This window comes from Argentina silus (genome assembly GCF_951799395.1).
Source record: "Argentina silus genome assembly, chromosome: X".
NCBI classification, from domain to species: Eukaryota; Metazoa; Chordata; class Actinopteri; order Argentiniformes; family Argentinidae; genus Argentina; species Argentina silus.
Genome location: NC_139653.1, coordinates 3,271,061 through 3,289,344, shown reverse-complemented (window position 1 = coordinate 3,289,344; position 18,284 = coordinate 3,271,061). Strand labels below are relative to the sequence as shown.

General features: G+C 40.7%; 2 protein-coding genes across 11 annotated transcripts; one reads left to right on the top strand and one right to left on the bottom strand.

Moving 5' to 3' along the window:
- The first annotated feature begins 380 nt into the window (after nucleotides 1-380).
- nudt8 (nudix hydrolase 8) lies at nucleotides 381-5,871 on the top strand. Of its 10 annotated transcripts, none has more exons than XM_083695966.1 (5): nucleotides 381-508; nucleotides 2,451-3,371; nucleotides 4,012-4,144; nucleotides 4,359-4,436; nucleotides 5,363-5,871. In XM_083695966.1, exons 2-5 carry the CDS (start codon nucleotides 2,452-2,454, stop codon nucleotides 5,546-5,548), a joined length of 1,317 nt encoding a protein of 438 aa, XP_083552092.1. In that variant the 5' UTR covers nucleotides 381-508; nucleotide 2,451; the 3' UTR covers nucleotides 5,549-5,871. The 10 variants fall into 10 exon arrangements, 6 of the variants coding, with proteins under 6 accessions (XP_083552092.1, XP_083552091.1, XP_083552093.1 ...); XM_083695965.1 differs by lacking the exon at nucleotides 381-508 and adding an exon at nucleotides 1,575-1,620; XR_014554927.1 differs by lacking the exon at nucleotides 381-508 and adding an exon at nucleotides 1,703-1,827 and having other exon boundaries at nucleotides 3,969-4,118; nucleotides 5,404-5,458.
- A 725-nt stretch (nucleotides 5,872-6,596) lies between these two features.
- Nucleotides 6,597-13,297, bottom strand: mfrp (membrane frizzled-related protein; the record flags this gene model as incomplete). Its single annotated transcript, XM_083695141.1, has 13 exons — nucleotides 6,597-6,821; nucleotides 7,208-7,335; nucleotides 7,593-7,727; nucleotides 8,396-8,526; nucleotides 8,770-8,918; nucleotides 9,031-9,107; nucleotides 9,351-9,476; nucleotides 9,611-9,741; nucleotides 9,924-10,143; nucleotides 10,354-10,518; nucleotides 12,534-12,665; nucleotides 12,967-13,072; nucleotides 13,244-13,297. The coding sequence occupies 13 exons, from the start codon at nucleotides 13,295-13,297 to the stop codon at nucleotides 6,597-6,599; spliced, it is 1,779 nt and encodes a 592-aa protein (XP_083551267.1).
- Between the last annotated feature and the right edge of the window lie 4,987 nt (nucleotides 13,298-18,284).

Below are 18,284 nucleotides of genomic sequence, written 5' to 3'. Positions count from 1 at the left end.
ACACATGCCTTTTATGTTTGTGTAAACTGGACTGTACAGAAATGGAAACATATTTCTATACAGTCCAATATTCTGAGGCAATACTATTTCAGGGTAATCAGGATATTAGAAACATTACAAAGCCTTCTGGAGCAGTACTATACCAAATATTATATGGTGATGATTGAATATATATTTGTTAGGATAATTAGCATATTGTTTGTGGTTCCTTGCCCCCATTTACTATGTTTAAATACGAAATGAAGTTTAACTTGGGCTTCTTATTTTGAAGAAATCTTCACTTAAGATACATTACCGGAAGTAGATGGGAGGAGTTCCACTATTGGAACTCAAGGAACACAGAACTCTGCTGCCTGTCGTGGCCTCTGTGCGGTTGCCACTATTAAGTATAGCGCTGAAAAAGTGATGACAATCCTTTGGTCGATACCTGTACATAGCCTCTGTGGGGCAGCTACCTGCAAACTGCCTTTAAAGGCAGGTACGTTTTCAGGTGAAGTTTTTACAACCTGTGAGTATTTTAAACTTCAAAATAAAAGCACTCCCTCAACATATAATGTTTTAATAAAACGTTCAAAAACAGGTATATTGGACCATTATGACACTGATAATGATGCCGTTACTAATCGCAAAAGAAACATATGGAAACAAATATTACCAGAGTTGATATTACTTGTATCTGCCATGTACACATTGGATAGTACAAAAAAGTATTTTATCTATTTATTTATTAATCAGGATCCCATTCGCTACTGCACATGCAGCCGCTACTCTTCCTGGGGTCCACATAAAACATAAAAACACATAACAGAGTACAGAACAGCTATAGACAGAATAGTTCTATACAAGAACAACATAAGATAATATAACAATACATTAAAAATAAAAATAGAAAAACTAGTTCCAGAAGAAACTTTGTGGGCTTGCAGTCTTATTTTGGTATTGGGAAATGTTTAAAGATGTTTTGATACTGTAGATAGATAGATTTGCTAGGTAGTTGAAACAAGCTAGCTAGGTAGTTGATTGGATGGATGGATTGTTGGTTGGTTGTTTGGCTGGTTGGATGAATGGATAGATGAAAGAGAGGATGGATAGATGAGAGAGGGGAGGTATAGATAGATTAGTATAATTAAGAGGTTAATCAATATGGGATATATTGAATAAAGCAGTGGTGACTGGTGAAAGGAAGAAAGGATGTTGCTAGGTAGTTGAAAAATTAGATAGATATAAGGTTGGAAAGATAGAAGGTTAGATAGATAGTATGTTAGAAGGTCATAGATGAGAGGGTTTGAAGTTACAAAAAGCTTAAAAAGTTGAATAGGTATCAGAAAGCTTTCATCAGAGTTGATCATTTTGAGTTTTTAGCATATTTTACAGTTGGTGTAAATAGTTTAAAAGATGTAAGAGCGACAGTGGTTAAAACAATCTTTTGGCGTCTTTTGGTTTCCATAGACCACCATGTTAAAACATGCACTTTCAAGTTTGTATAGTTTAAATAGTTTAAACAAGTTTAACGTGGGTGCTTTTATTTTGAAGAAATCCTCATTTACATACACCCGAGGTAGGTGGGCGGAGTTCCACTATTATAGTTCACGGAACACAGACGCATCATTAATGTTCAAGGTGAGTTGTTCACCACAAACATTTATTTCCGTTTTAGTGAGGTTGTCGGGACGTGTGCACTTGGTTTTCATGATACTCGGTTTCTCAGTCGACCAAGACACTGTAACAGTGAGATATTAGTCCTTTAGCCTACTACACCGGTGGTCACCACACTGATACTTGAGACTCCGGTCTACTACAGCATACACGGCCTCAGACTCAGTCTCGGTGAGCTAGCCTATGGTGGAAATGCATCGTCTTCCATGTTCGCCTGCATTCATGAATTGACTTCAACGTCCAATATGTAAAACAACATTTCTGTAAAATGTCATGTTGTCCTTGTGACGCAAGAGGTCGCGAAGAGTGACTACTGGGTAGAAATAAGCTAGCGACCGTATGCTAACTAAAATTGCTAACTAGTAACAGCTAGCCACATGTTTTTGTCATCTTCACATACTCAGACAGGTGTTGTCAACAATCAGCAGGGTTGGCAAACTTCAGAAGAAGCTAAATGTGCAATGACCACTCCATAAAAAAACTGTTTTACACTGTTTGGAGTTTCAAAAAGAGGAGGTTGCAGATATCCCCCCTCAAAATATCTGACATCAAAAAACGATGTAAATGTCAAAATAGTGAACAGTGACCATCCCTAGTCAATTTGGCTACTTGTTGATGTATGGTTTCAGGGATGCATTTACACCCAACGATTGATACATCCAAATTGATTGATACACACACTCAGTGTAGTGTAAAAGCCATTCAATGAAAACATGCATGCATTCACAGTGTGGGTTCTCAGGACGGAGTTGAGAAACCCTGCCTCAGTTGCCTGTTTCTTTTCCATTTTCCAGAATGTTGAGGAGTCCACAGATTCTTGCCTGGACATGCCCCATCAGGACACATAGACCCCTGCTGCTGGGGGTGAGAGACTCCCATCTTCCTGCCCAGACAGAGCCCCCCTGTCAGAGGTGGAATAGACCAAGAGCTGGGAGGACTATCTCTCTCTACCAAGGGGATGGCAGGATGGGAAGAGGAGGAGGAGAGGAGGCCTTACACTCTCAGGAGGCTGTATCTCTTTATTTAACCATCTCCTCACAAATGTATGACTGTGAAAGCAGTATCCTAAACCCCACAGCCCAAGAACCCTCACCAAATGCTGCTCCTTCCAACTGTCCTCAACTGTCTCAGGACTCTTTCAAACGTACACCAAGATTGTTGGGGCTAACATCTGCCCCTTGGAAAACAACTGCATTGGAACATTTGGGATATGCTAAAGCCACTGACTGTTCTAACGAAATTAAGTGCCTTCTAAAAAATAGTCAAACTGAGAGATGCCAACATTCATCTGCTGTGTTAAACAATGACCTCCCATTGAGTGTTAAAAGTAAGACTAATAGTTCTGTTCAAGGTGTTACATTTCTCAAACACCATTTTCTTAGAATGCATGGGTCTACACTCAAACCATGGAGTCTGGACCTCACAGGGACTCTCTCCAGACCTCCCAGCCTGTCCCTTCTCCAGTCCCGGGGCCTTCAGCAGGCTGTCCCCCACCAGGCTACCCTGAAGTATTGCCTGTCCATAGAGAACGAGGCACGCTGCAGGCAGAGCCTGGGGCCCAACACTGCTCTGTACGAAAAGGACAGGGGGAGGAGAGGGGCCCAGGAGAAGTGGGCGGCCGTGCTGATCTCTCTCTGCTTTGTGCAGGGGGAGCCTGCTTTCCTCTTCACCCTCAGGTCCAGCATGCTGAAGGGGAGACACAAGGGTGATGTGAGGTTGGTATTTCATGTCAGACCCCCGCTACCACAACTTTCATTGCATGACCAAGTTTAGTATCTCTGATGATAACTAATTTAACAGCTTTAAGAAGTGTTTTGATGTAGTTAAATCAGAGCGCCATAGAGTGTTGAAGTGCTTACTTCATGCCGATTCCAGACAAGATTTCCTAGTTAATTTCTCCATTTGTGTTTAATGAGTGGCGACTTTTCACATTTGAAAGTATGAATAATAACTTCCAAGATTAATCACTGCAAGTCACTTGGAGTGACACAAATTACTCAACAGAAACAGTTGTGACATGCAAATGGTAAAGTCACAAGACCATGTTTGTAATGGGTGCCAAGAATTGTAAACTAGTTAGCATATTGGCTAGATTTACAGACCAGTAAAAAACTGTAAGCATTGGCGGTACACTGATTTTACACTAATTTATTGTAAATTCCCCCAAATTAATGGGGAATATTCTTCCAGAACTAGGGATGGCAAAGAAATCCAGATCCCTCTGCGCTCTGTAGCCATTGCATTTGGGTTGTTAAAATCTAGCCCATGAAGCCATTGAAAAAACTACTGAAACCTCATTTGTGTTTGGTCAGGGAAATGGTCTGGAAAGGACCTCAGCGCTGTGTGATTGTCCAGTTTTGCAGGAGGCAAGCGGGATCCCTCAGACAAGGATGTTGTGGACACTGCATTACGGGAAGCACAGGAGGAATTGGGCGTTACCGTGGCAGCAGACAGAGTTTGGGGTGTGTTGAAGCCACTTAGGGATATGGTGAGAACTCTGGTCCCACTGCTTCATGACCACCCATTAATCTGTTTGATATTTCCACTGCTCAAATTAGACATGGGTGGAAATACTGTAATATTTAATCTTTTTTATTTTTTTTATTGTTGCACTTGATTTGTCTTACTTGGACTAGTTGCCCATGTACTGGTCCTGAGCATCTAAGCAACTAATGTAACTAATTGTGCCTTTTTCCTCACAGTCAGGAATGATGATAGCCCCTGTTCTGGCCAACCTTGGGCCCCTGGAGGCGCTGTCATTCAAGCCGAACCCAGGCGAGGTACAGTCTTGCTACTACAACTACAACCACTCTGTTTGCTACAGATACTGTATGACCAATCCAAAATCCCCCCTAGTGGATTTGTAAGCAATATGATAGAAATTCCACCCAGCCAGGTCAGGTGGCAAGGTGAAGATATTACCACATCTCTCTTATATTGGTGAAATATAGTATTCGGTCAACTCCGATCTTACATCTCAGGGCCTAGGGGTTGATTTGAGATTTTGCAAAACCAGTCTGTCTGCCACTAGATCAGTATATTCCTTAAAAGCCCACTCCAGTCATAGGTTAGTCTCTCAACGACAGACTCTGAGTGCTCCAGTGGGTAGGATGTTGGTGTTGAAAATGAAATTGAAAGATTACTTGAATTGAAAGATTCAATCACATTTGGATTATTTTTTGGGTTTTCATTTTCCGAATGTCAATATAAGAATAGCAAGCGTTGTGTTGGAGATATATCACCTGTGAAAAGAGGCTAGTGATATGTTAACTTTTTAAGCTGAAAAACAAAGCTTACCCATAATGTTCTATAATGATTTTAATTAGAAATGGAATTTTTAGATTTCATTTTTGTTTATTTTTCTCGTATTCTCCTATTTGCATATTTTATTCAACCTTTATTTATCCATGTTATAGTCTCATTGATATAAAACCTATTTTTCAAGAGAGATCTGGTCCAAGACTGCAGCAGGGGAGAACAATGTTTCAGACAAATCACAAACGTAGACACATATACAGTACAAACTAATTATAAACATAGTCACTCATACATTACAAACAAATGCCATGCATAATATACTACAAACTATTATGAAAAATAATCTTTATCTTGTGGCTTGAAATGTAATTAAATAAAAATTTAATGAAATTGTGATTGCACAGGGGCTTAAACAGAGTAAAGATGCCATTATCCCTCTGTCTCACAGGTGGAAGAGATTTTCACCTTATCACTCTCTCATGTGTGCAGCCCACAGAACCGAGGATACACACACTTCCGCGTGGGTGAACGATACGGATACACCCTCCCCGTGTTCCGCAACGGGAAGCACCGTGTGTGGGGTCTCACAGCTGTCGCTCTGGACCACACCCTCAAACTTATTGTGCCACCGTAGCAACCAATTGTATTAATCAGAACTGTTGTGGATAAGCACATAAACTTAATGTATGATTGATTACTAAATTATTTGATTGATTTGTCCTATGTGCAATCACTGAGGCTTGTGTATCAAATTATTGATGACTCTTTATAAGCGAGTTGCTGTGTGGCTTTCACAGGTTTGTGAAGCCAAACTGTATTTTGTTGTACCAACAGAATGAACCGCAGTATTCCCTCAGAAGGTCAAACCTCTACAGTACTAATCAGAAAGTAAACCTTTACAATACACCATGCTTTGGTGTGTTGTCAGAATTTGCAATAAAGAGTTTTTACAAATTATTTGACCTGTTATTTCCTAATCAATCTGAACAGGATAAATCACACTAACATATTTAAATGTAGTGCAAAAATTATTTAACATTGGTTTGTACAGTCATGGTCAAATCGTGGAAAAGTTTTGGAATTTAATTCGTGAGAATGTGTATGAAAAAAGGAAAGGTCAAATCAGAATTGTTTCTTGCTAATATATACCTCTTTTCAAGAGAACAATTATAACTCGACAACTCTTACCAGCTCAATATTATACATATTTATGATACATGACAGCCAGTTGTTGTACTTGTCCTTAAAATATGTTTTCACTGTAACTGAGAGAAAATGATAAAAGTCCTGAGTGGGCCATTGGAAGGGCTTTGATCAGGTGCTGGGCATCAAAGAAAATGTTAACCAGCAAAAAAAACAAGGAAGGCAAGAATCCCACACAGACATAATGAATGAAACATCAATAGACATGTGCTTCCTTCATGTTGCACCTCTAGGGAGAGGTCTCATAGTCCTGGATTAGGGGTTGCTCTCTTATTGCTGAGGCTGAGCTGTACTGAGCAGATATGTAAACTGTACTTATGTAAGTCTGTATGTGGAGATGAAGGGCAATGCAACTAACAACACTAGTGCAGCATAACAGTTGGGAAACTGCCATGACACCATACTGTATAACAGATATGTGCCACTTAACTTGCTTTTGCCTGTGTTGACACCCCCACTGCATCCCTAGCACTGAGGTTTCAAGGGAGAGAGCATTCCATGGGGTCCTGGGAGTCGGGCAGCAAGTGGCAGTTGAAGGGCCAACTGAAGGTGAAGAGGTCCAAGGCCTGACTGCACTGCTGCTCGGCAGAGGAACACACGGAGCGACAGGGCTGCAGGACCCCTCCCTGAGGGCTGCACTGGGGCAGGAACATGCCACACACCAGCTTGCGCAAGGGCTGGAAACACGCAAGCTCCATCAGTACCTGACAACCACCACAAGGGAGATTCAGAAATACAATATGGAACTTTTGTCAGAAATGTTGACTGTATGGTTCATGATATAATAAATGATTTCTTATTTCATTAGACCACACAGTCCTTCGTTTAACGCTAACAAACTATTGCAAAATAAGCTTTTTGCTTATGCGGAAGTGTGCCCCTTTATGCCCAATCAGATATTTTCTTGACAATATTTCTGTCTATTTGGGGGACCCACCTTGCTCAAGCGCTCCCCCATAGTTTGTTCCATATAATCACTTTAACTGCTGTTTCTGGAAACATATTGGTGATGACTTGGTCACTGATAAAGTGAAATAGTGCTGTAGCCTATACTGTATATCATATTGTGTGTCAGCTGACAAGGTCTCACCCTGTACTGTCGCAGCAGAGTAGCTGCCTCTCTCTGGTCAGCGATGGACAGCCAAATGTTGGGGAAGGAGGTGAGGTTGTAGCTCAGGCCCTGGCACATCTCTACCTCGATGGGCTCACAGGATGAGGCTGTAGGACCAGTAGTACCAGTTAGACAAGTTCCTAGGAGGTCACATGATTGCGGGCTAAAAGAAGGGCACAAGAAACTATTTTCCAGAGGTTATCAAAGTGGCAGAATTATTGCTCCAGGGTCTCTTCATTACGGCTAACCCTATACTGCTCGCTCCCAGCATCACATGAATCTTGTACATGTGTGGTGTGGAGAAATAATAAAATCAAAAAATTCTAAAAGTACAATAATTCATTGTATATCTGTGCTTGCTCACTGAAAGGGGGATAGGTGGAGTTGTCACAGCCGTGCTCATCTGCCCCATCTGCACAGTCAGTCCAGCCATCACACAGCCACTCCTGGTGCAGACACTCCCCACTACTGCAGGCAAACTGGGTGGGGCTGCAGGTTCCTGGTGATACAGAACTGAATCAGATATTCCTGCCCCAGCCCAGCACTGAAATAACAACGTAATTTGATTACTCAACTAGTCACCAAACCTGTTATAGTACTATTACTTTGCAGTTATTCTATTTGCCACCAGATGGCAGTAAGCACCATCATTTACATTTTATGGCATTTAGCAGATGCCTTTATCTAAAGCGACTTAGAACAAATACATTTGTTTAAGTAAGTGAATCATCTATCCATCAGTCATCATAAGATAAAGTAATCAATGCTTGGACCAGGGGCCATTGGCAGTCACAATGCTCTTCAAACAGCTGGCTTCCTAGAAACTAGGTTCCTGATCTTATAACCACAGCAAAATACAACTACCAACAGCACACTGACTTTAAACAACTTTAACTTACTTAGACTGGAGAACAGGCTTCACCACTCACCCAAGACTATCCCTCTAGAGTGGTGTGTGCAGAATAGGCAGTTGTATTAAGCTTTCGGCAGAAGAGCCACATTCAGTCGTGATGTTGAGAATAAATATATAACAGATATACTCATTTCTGTCTGTGATAGCGCTGGAGTGAAACATTAAAGTGCAATCTTGGGGCCACCCCAGGGCCAGAGTTGAGAAACACTGTACTAGTTCACTGTAATCCTGAGTGTATTGTGGGAGGGACTCACGTTGTGAGAGGGAGATGGCCTGGTATGAGACGTTAAAGCCACTGTCCGCCACACCCTCATCGGCCACAAACACCACAGTCATCAGAGGCCCAGAGGAGGTGAGGTCAGGAGGCAGGCTGGTCCCACAGTACCTGAAACAGGACACAGAACACAACTGATTATGTAACTCTTTGCCTGACACCATATGTTCACGGTAGGCCACTCAGATCATCTGGTACCGGCATTTAGTGATGTTAATGGTTACATTTATGGTTGGGTATATAGGACTACAATTTGTTATGATTAAGGTTAGGGCTAAAGGTAAAATTATAAGGTTAGGGACACCATTACAGTCAAAATGCACAGCCAATGAGAATTTGTATACCCGTCCTTACCGTCCAAGAACTCTTCCTGCCCCAGTGTCAGCACTGTCGTGTACCTCCACGTAGTCAAATTCACACACATCCTGGGTCTCCAGGCTGAAGTTTCGGAAGCTGAGTCGGATCACATGACCTTTGTCAACAGATATCCGCCATGTGCACAACTGAGTAAGAGACAGAGGGAGGAGTAGATCTAACATTAATACACATACATTTTAGGGGATTTTGTGGGGGTAAGGCTGGATGGGTTATTTCGGTGTATCAGGTGTCAGATACCTGTTGGTGAGGGTAAGACTTTGGGTGGTTTGGACTCGCCAAGTAGCCATATGGTCCAGTCTTTTGCCCCCCACACTCTGGACAACAACATAGAGAAGCAACTTTGATTGAAGGGATAGTCCACCCAATTTTTCACATTTCACGTACCTTATACACCAATGCTTAATGAATGCACAGCTGTTATGAATGTTACGTATACCTTAATGAATGTGTTATGAATGCTTTTTGTTACTGTAGATTGTTATGAATGCTACATGTATGCAACCTTCAGAGAAAGAGTTACTGGATACAGTGAGAGACCTTGATGTTTGTGCTCTCACCTTTGTGCTTGTGGCTGCAGTTGGCTTCATCAGAGTGGTCATGGCAGTTAGGCTGACCATCACACACAGACACTGGCAGGAGACAGTGCCCATGGTCACACATAAACTCTTCCCTGGAGCAGCTTTCTGGGAACACACACACACACACACGTACACACAATGTCACTTACGCTTGTGTGCTTTGAAATGTCTTCTTGCAAAACACATACAAACGATAGCTAACTTCCTACTATTGATTCTGCCTCTGGAAGAGTACTCACTCTGCTCAGGTAAGGTGGCGCGGTACTGAGCAGTGAACCCGCTTCCACCAATGCTCCCATCAGAGCGGAAGGTCACCCACACAGTGCTGCTGTTGGTGTTGACTGTAGGGGGCGCCACATTGCCACAGAACCTAGATGGGAGAATATAATACAAAATAAAAAAGGCATCAGATAACCACTGATCAAATAACCATTGAGCAGATTCCCAGATCCCACATTGTGCGTTTGATATTAGGAGTAAAAGTTCTTTGCTTCAAGCTTTGTAGCATGACCGCTAATATAGTGTCAACTGGTGTGGATGTGTTTGATCCACCTGGTGACCACAGTGGGCTGTTCACTCTCCTCTTGGACCTCCAGCCAATCAAAGAGGCATGGAGATGGTCCTTCTACAGTCAGGGAGGACACATGGATCTGGACCAGGGAGGGCGGTTGCAACCGGATCACCCAAACACATAGCGAGTCCGGGGGATAAGAACCAGGATGGTTTGGGGAGCTGAAACTCCCCTCAGAGTCCGACAATACACCTCCACACTCTGAGATATGGACATGGACAGAGAGGGAGAGCAAAGAAGAGAATAAAAGGAGAGAGTTAGTATTGAACTTGAAGTTACCAGTGGTTCAATTCATACTGGGTGTAACAAGTCACAATAAAAGAAAGTGTTATCCCAATTATGTACTATAGTATTGCAAACTATGGAATTACAAACTTATATTATTATTCTAAGTTATTAAAAAACACCCACTCGTTTCAGGGGTAGGGTATCTTGCTGACTGTGGTGCTACTGTACTGTCCTTCTGACTATTGTTGGTGAAGGTTGTGGGTAGACCACTTGGCACTCCGTCTCCACTCAACAAGTCGAGGGGATTGGTCGAAACCACTTCCACATTCACAGTCTGCCCTTTAACCTCTGTGCAGTGGGGAACATAGAAGGAGAGGTAAGAAACAAGATGTTAGAATGTTCTGGCAGCATTAGCGATTGTCAGGATTGTTTCTTTTAGGAGAGTGGAATTCCACCATAATTTCATGTCATAACTGAATTCTGTTAGAATGGTACTCACACTCAAACCATAAAGGAGAAAAACAGGAAGCAGAGATATAATCTATTTAATTTTTTCTTAAAGCATAAATGTTGGAGACCTTTTTTGGGAGGTCGACCTGGCAAGAAGGCAACACAGAATAACAAAATGGTGCAGATGCAAAGTGCAAAAAAGTGCTAAACCAAAAACAAATGTTTGTGGTTTTATGCATAGTTGTAAACAAGAGAGGGCGAACTCCCCTAAATTAACTGTGATTATGAGGAGCATGATGTAGTCCACTTTCTTCATAGCGAATTTCGAAAAGGCTTTTGATAAAGTGCGATTAGAATTTATTTATAAATGCCATGACTTCTTTAATTTTGGAGAATCTCTTAAAATGGGTTAAAGTTATGGATAGCAAACCCAGGTGTAAAATAATTAATAATGGATACTTCTCTGAAAGTACTGATCTGTCAAGAGGTGTTAAACAAGGTTGTCCGTTGTCACATATTTGTTTGTTATGGCCATTGAAATACTAGCAACTAAAATCAGATTCAATCATATGATCAAGGGGTTAGATATTCAGGGCTTAAACACAAATGTGTCAATGTATGTGGATGTTCAAGCTTTTTCTTGAATCCACAATCCAGATTATTGCTTGGTTTTATTAAAGGCCTGGACAACTTCTCTAGTCTCTCTGGATTAAAACCTAATCATAAAAAATGTACTATACTACGTATTTGATCACTAAAAGGTACAATGTTTTCACTACCATGCAGTTTACCGATAAAATGGGCTGATGGAGCAATAGACATACTTGGTATTCATATCCCCAAAGACATAAATTAACTTACCACCATAAATTTCAATCAACCAGACAAAATTAAACGTGCCTGTATATAATGAACATGAATATGGGGGGTTGAAATGATTAAATATCAATGCATTGAACTTCTCACTAAAAGCTTCAATCATTCGAAAAAACTATGCTTACCTCCAAACTGGTTCTCTTGCAGATTACTAACAGTAATTTATCCTCTATTTAAAAAGGGCCTTTTTGCCTTTATACAGATTACAACATCTAATTTTAGGTAAATTGAAAATGAAATATTGTACAAAGTATCACCCTTCTTAAAACAAGCCATACAAAGCTGGTCACAATTTCAATTTTATCCTCCAGAACAGTCAGATCAAATATTACAGCAAATAATCTGATTAAACTCAAAATATACTAATTTGAAAGAAAAAAAAAGGATAATATGGGGTTAATTTAGTATGCTCAATCCAAAGTTGGAAGAGGAAAATTGGAAAAGGAGAAGGTAAGAATTTAGTTTGTCTGCCTCATATTAAAATAAATAGATCAGTATACCAGTTTCATTTTGACATTTCTGCCCCATGGCATCAGGTGAATCAATATATAAAACAACATTTAACTCATCACTTTTTTAAATTGAAATTGCTGTATAGAATTATTGCAACCAAAAGAATGCTCACCATATGGAGCATTGAACAATCGCCACTATGCAGATTTTGTAGTGAGGAAACTGAAGCAATAGATCATCTGTTTTGGTATTGCCCTCAGGTGTCTGTTCAGGAATGGCTGGCAAAAAACAATATTCCTCTAAAAATAACCCTACAAAAAGCACTATTGTGTGACCTCATGCCCCCCCCCCCCAACACACACACACACACACAAGAAACATGCCAAATTGTGTTTCACATTAAGGGCCTTGGGGGTTTAGGGTTTTAAGATGGAGGGGGCACTCATCAATATTGGTTTACTGTAAGTCAATCAAGGGCCTAATCCCAAAAGTCTTTCATATATACAGATATACAGATATACAGATATACAGATATACATATCCAATCCATGTCTATTGTTATTCATTATGTCCCTCTCACGCACGTGTAAGTATGAGCACCAGCGCAAGACCCAGGGCTGCTACCAGGAGCAGTGCAGCAGCAGAAACCACCAAGGCCCCCCAGCCACACCATGGGCCCCTCAGACGCATCACACACACACTGAACACACCTTGGCCTGGGGACACACAGGGAGTAGAGGATTGGCAGAAAAGACATGGAAGGTTACAAAAAAACACGTTTTAGTAGCATGTCAGCCTTCTTACTAAATTCTCCTGAGAAATGGTCATTGAAGATGTTTTGAAATGTGTTTTTATCTATTTGATGGGCGTAAATAATGCAATATTGTAAGGCCAATTGATTATAACATTAGTCTTTGGTATTTGGTGGTGTGGCAACAATGAATCCTACATCAAATCCATTTTAGATGTTCAAAATGATGTCTTGGAAAAATACAAAAATGAGTTTGATGGACTCACTGGTTGCTGGGCTCTTGATTGGCTCTGGGGTCATGGTTGTTCTAAATCCTCCCACCTTCTCCTCACGCTCTCCCTCCAGCTCAAACGCAGGATTACAGAACACATTCTGGGAAACGCAAAAAAATAAGGAAAATTGGTATAACCACTCCATGAACATGAGAATGCCAAGTAAATTCCCATAAAACACAAAAAGACAACTCAACCAATAACCAGATCTCCAGGCCATTAGCTGTTGCCATTAGTTAAGCTCAGCTGTTGCCATTAGTTGTGCTCCCACCTTGTAAATATCAGATGATTCTGAGTACACAGACACTTCTGTGAGGTCTGTCATCTTTGGTTAAAGAAACATTGGGCATCCAATCTGCTCACCCTCTCCAATGGAGGCTTAAGTTATGATAAGCAGCATATCATCAACAGAGTTGTCAAAGATAGTATTGACGTGAGAAGTGAAAAGTTCACTTTGGTATGTTCTAACATTGTCCACTGTGAATTTCAGCAAGACAACTCCATTTGACAAAACTGTATCGGCCTCCAGAGTCCCAGTATGACAGGATTTTCCTTTATTCCAAATAAACATAGAAAATCCAAAATGTTAATCCACAAGATTGAAAATATTCCACAAAAATATATTTTAGTCCATGGATATGTGGTTTAAAATCCAGATGAAAGTATTCAAGCCGTTTGCTGTGGTCTTTCCTCTCATAGCTTGGTGGTCATGGAGGTTATGTGTGAGGCAGATGTGTAGTCTTTTCTTGTTTTGTTGAGTGTTTTTTATAAAGTTCTTGAACCCCCTTCATGGTGTTCCACAAAGCCGAGTCAGCTGAGAGGACTGAGCTCTGAGGAGGGAGGGGGGGGGGGGCGGTGTTGTGGTCCAAGTTATTTCTCCATAATACGCATAGGGGTCTATTCTCATTTCCTTTGCACATCGCCTTACACATGCTGATCTGCGGTTTACACGCTAAATATGTGTGCATATCTCCAGCACGGATTGTAACCCCATTTCACTCCATTTCGCACCATTGTGCCAACTGCGCGCTTTGGGTGGAAAACTCAGAATAGGAGTCTGCTAACACCACTCCCATACTGTAGTTTTTGAGTATGTTGATTGATCCGACTGTTTTTATGTATTGCCAGGGCTGGTTTATTTGGGGATGACTGGGCGGAGAGTGCTACATGCACACACCGGTATCATGGAGCAGGGAGCCTTGGCCCTCGAAAAACTAAGGGGACCGACTGACCAGTGTCACATTTCTAATAAACTAATGTCACATTTCTGAATTTGTAAAAGAAAAAGTAAAACATTGGTTTAGGGTTAAGATTAAGGATAGGATTATGGTGAGGGGTTTGGTTAAAGGGGCAATCAGGGATTCAAACAATAACAAGCAGTCTCCCCGCCACTTTTTTTGGTAAAGAAGCTGAGGATTGGATGCAAATACTGACCATTCATGTGATCGAAATGATAGTTTTAACCATGTGTTGAAGCTAGACAATGCTTACAATCACATTGTTTACAAACAATGAAGTAGAACAAGGGTATATTTTTGGTTCTGATGGGGTAAGACAGTTGAACTAAGCTCATGAGGCATTTATAAGTTATATTCTTCAGTATTCAATGGCTATAGATAATTCATTTAAAAGTCTAAAAATTGATGCACCAATCCCAGATTGCCCATTTAAGGTTAGAGTTAAGGTTATCGGTTTTGATCGCTGGCCAGAGAAGTCCCTGTAGTCTCTCAAGGAGTCAAAGGGTTGCGCCAAAGAGTCCTGGCTACCCCAGGACACTGTGTACCTTCCAGTCTGGGTAAGATGAGTGGACTAATGTGATTGTGAGTAAAGAGTCAGTGGGTTTATCTGAAATTCCTTTCACCATTATATCAAATGTAACATTTGGTGCAATCTCCATCTTTAACTGTGTGCTGTGTTTTTTCACTTGGGTTGTTGCGTGATGACACACTTTTTCTTAGTGGGTGAGTGTGTCACAGGTCTGGCAAATTGGTTTGAATTTTTACCATCTGGTATTGCCATTGGTTAATTTGTTTGCTTAATTGGTAGATTAAAACACCTCTTAAAACACCCATGTTCCACATGAAGTGATGTAGTCTGGAGGTATGGTGTCCCTGTTTCTGGTATCATGTGCTTGGGCAGAGAAAGGTTTGTAAGTAACAAAGGGACACTTGGAAACCTGCCTTTGGGCAGCGTTGCTTCCTGTGTTCGTAAACATAATAGAACAACTAATGTTAAGCAAAATATAAGCAGACTGCTGTACCATTAAAAACAAGTGTATTTGAATTTCTGAAATTAAATATTTGTGACTGTTTTTGTAATACTTAATACATAGTTTTCGCTACTCTGATTGCAGACAGAGGAAGTTGCAAATTCTAACTCTAAAAGGCCAGCAAATTCTCCTATAAGTACCTTGTGATTTGGTTGGATAACAATTTCAGTTTTAAACAGCATATTGAAAACTTGTCTGCAATTGAAATTAGGATTTTAAATCTTGTTTTTCAATGTCAGTAAGATAATATCTTGTACAAGGCACTTTTTTATCAGTGTTAGAATGTGGTGACATTGTTCATATGAAGGCTTCAAGCAATATAGTATCATAGTGCTTTAAGTTGTATTATAACCAATGCTAGATCACTCACATGAGCTATTTGCCATTCAATGCAATGGACCTCTCTCTCCACCAGGAGGCTGAGGCCTGTTGTGTACAAAGCATTGATAAGGCAACTTCCTTTACATCTTTGCTTCTTACTGAAAAGACCAGAATTCAGAAATAGCTGTAACTGAACTGTAGTGGGAGAAGATACTGTATACACACTCCAAAAGACTACGGTTGGTGGAGTTAGTCTTTGCCTGCATATAAGACACTGATAGAGTACAATTGTTTTTAATCTCTGTCTAGTTTGTAACACTTCGTCTGTGTGTGTGTGTGTCTTTATACTGTATGTATGTACACACTGTTATTTTACTACCGTGTTGCTTTCTTGCCAGGTCGCCCTCAATAGAGGTTTCAAGCATCTTACCTGGTTAAAATTATTTATTTTTTTGTTTGCATTCTGTATTATACTATAATTCATTTAAGGAATTCAAGCTTGAATTCATTCTGAGTTCAATTCAGAATTAACTCCCAGCTGAATGACCCATACTGCACTGTTGTGTTGGCATGGAGTGTATGAATATTAGGTTTGATATATTGTCTTTGAGAAAGTGTTAAGTGTTCTATAACAAAGAAAGCCAGCATCCAGCAAGACCGACCACTTGGCCTGGCAGTCACTGGCTGGATAGAACTGCCTCATCTGGATGCCTTATGTATCTGACACACTCCACGTGTGTCAGTCTGCTGCTGGGGTCGTGGCTGTGAGGGTGGCCTGTAGACTACGCTTTCAAAAGTCAGATACAGGCCAAATAGAAGAATATAAAATGTAGGAGGCTCTTATGCTGGACAGATATTGGCCTAAATGATACATTAAAACATGATATCAGTTGTAATGATACTTAAATAAATGGCACAATAGGGGGTAAGACTCTCAACATATGCATTCCTTGAAATTTCTTGAGTTCTCTCACCAGTCACTCAGGATATGTGTTGTTCCAGCATAATCCAGGTAAGATATCCCTTTCAAAAAGTTAGTTATATTGAATCAGAGAAAATCATATACAGTAGCCTACCAGTAGCACCTGAAACTACAAAAAAGTATGATTTTATTTGATTTCATGGTGATCATGATCTATAATAAAAAAAAATACACCAACAAAGTGCTGCATAGTGGCAAGTAGATGTCTAGCTGCAGAGAATGTTTTTGGTTTACCGACAAGTTTGGCCTATTATGTACAAATAGGCTAGATATTGCTGTGAAAGGCAAAGTGTGATTAAACGCACACACACACACACATACATACACATACATACACATAACTCATAGGACATTGTAGAAGACAGTGCCTGCAGCCTGTTGTTTTAAATGTAAGGGAGGCTAAAGCATGTGGTCTGGAACTCACTGAAATGTAGCTCACAGAGGCCATTATTGTCTTCCTTCCATGCAGTGAACAGTAATCAAATATGCCACTTATGCTTCGCTGATTAATTTCTTTCACAATTTAGAAGCCCGGCTGAATGCATCTCTATGTGCAGGAGGCTGTATTGTGTCCACTATGGCCTCATTACTGGGCGCAAAGGCTTGGTGTGGGGGAGGGGCAGTAGGGGTAGAGCACCCAATGAAGACGTTATGTTTTTCCAAACATAACAAAATCCTCATTTTATGGTGTAATGTACTCTGTTGAAACACAGAGTACATTATGTACGTCCATGTTTTTATTTCTTTGTTTTGGAGAAGCAGACTGCCTCTCATAATCTGTTCAAGAAATAATCAGGCAGCTCGTTAGTGATATAAAATATTTGCTACTCATCAATTTACAAAGATTTAATTTTAATTTTTTTGATGACTGCAAAGGTTTGACCTCTCAGTCACTGTAACTGTAGCTCTCTCTCTTTCTATCTATCTATCACTGCTTGACACTGTCCAGAAGAAGAGCCACTTTGTCCTGCCCTCAGGCCTCTTCATGCAGCTAGCAGATCTCTCCACAGAGAAATGCCTCTCTCGTGTCACTAACAGGGAGTATTAGGCGAGGGATGCGGGTTCACTTGCCCTGCGTAGGGGCTTATCTTGGGCTAAGCTCGGGGATGGACAAATAGCAAAGCCAGCCTCACTCCAGCCGGTCTGAGGGCACGGGGAGCCATCTGTCCACTCTCTGGGTAACAACTGACAACAATAGGGGGCAAACATTAAACAAGGACCCTAAACTAGAGGACAATTCATTCTGGAGAGACAAGGACGGGAAGAAGAGGAACCAACATACATACAAAAACAGAAGGTCAGTGTTTCACATTACAGGCCACTCAACCTTTATATGACTAACAAGACTAGGCTTTCAGCTGCTCACGTTTAGAAATGTTGCAGAGAAGAAAAATACAGAAGTTTGGTTTAAAACCAAAGTTTTTTATTTTCAACTGTCACAAAGGGAGTTGAGGAATTTGGAGATATCTTAACTCTTATCATAAGTTCAAATGGTCTTATAAATTGATAGCCCTCTGTCTTGAATTCAAATAGACTGAGCTACCTGTATCATTGATTTTCCTCACTTATTGTTTGATGCAATACAGTCACACTTCATCAGTATTGAAATGGATGGATGAACGTGATTGATTGTTTTGTATCAAATTATTTTATTCAGGTTTTGTATATTGCACCAATGTTCTATGCTCCTGTCTACCAAGAGGATACTCATTTTCCAATCTTAGGTACCTTAATCTCCTT

Coding starts and splice junctions, on each gene's coding strand:
- nudt8 (XM_083695966.1), top strand. CDS start 2,452: ATGTTGAGGAGTCCACAGATTCTTGCCTGGACATGCCCCATCAGGACA. Junction 3,372..4,011: donor AGACACAAGGGTGATGTGAG/GTTGGTATTTCA, acceptor GTGATTGTCCAG/TTTTGCAGGAGGCAAGCGGG. Junction 4,437..5,362: donor TCAAGCCGAACCCAGGCGAG/GTACAGTCTTGC, acceptor TCTGTCTCACAG/GTGGAAGAGATTTTCACCTT.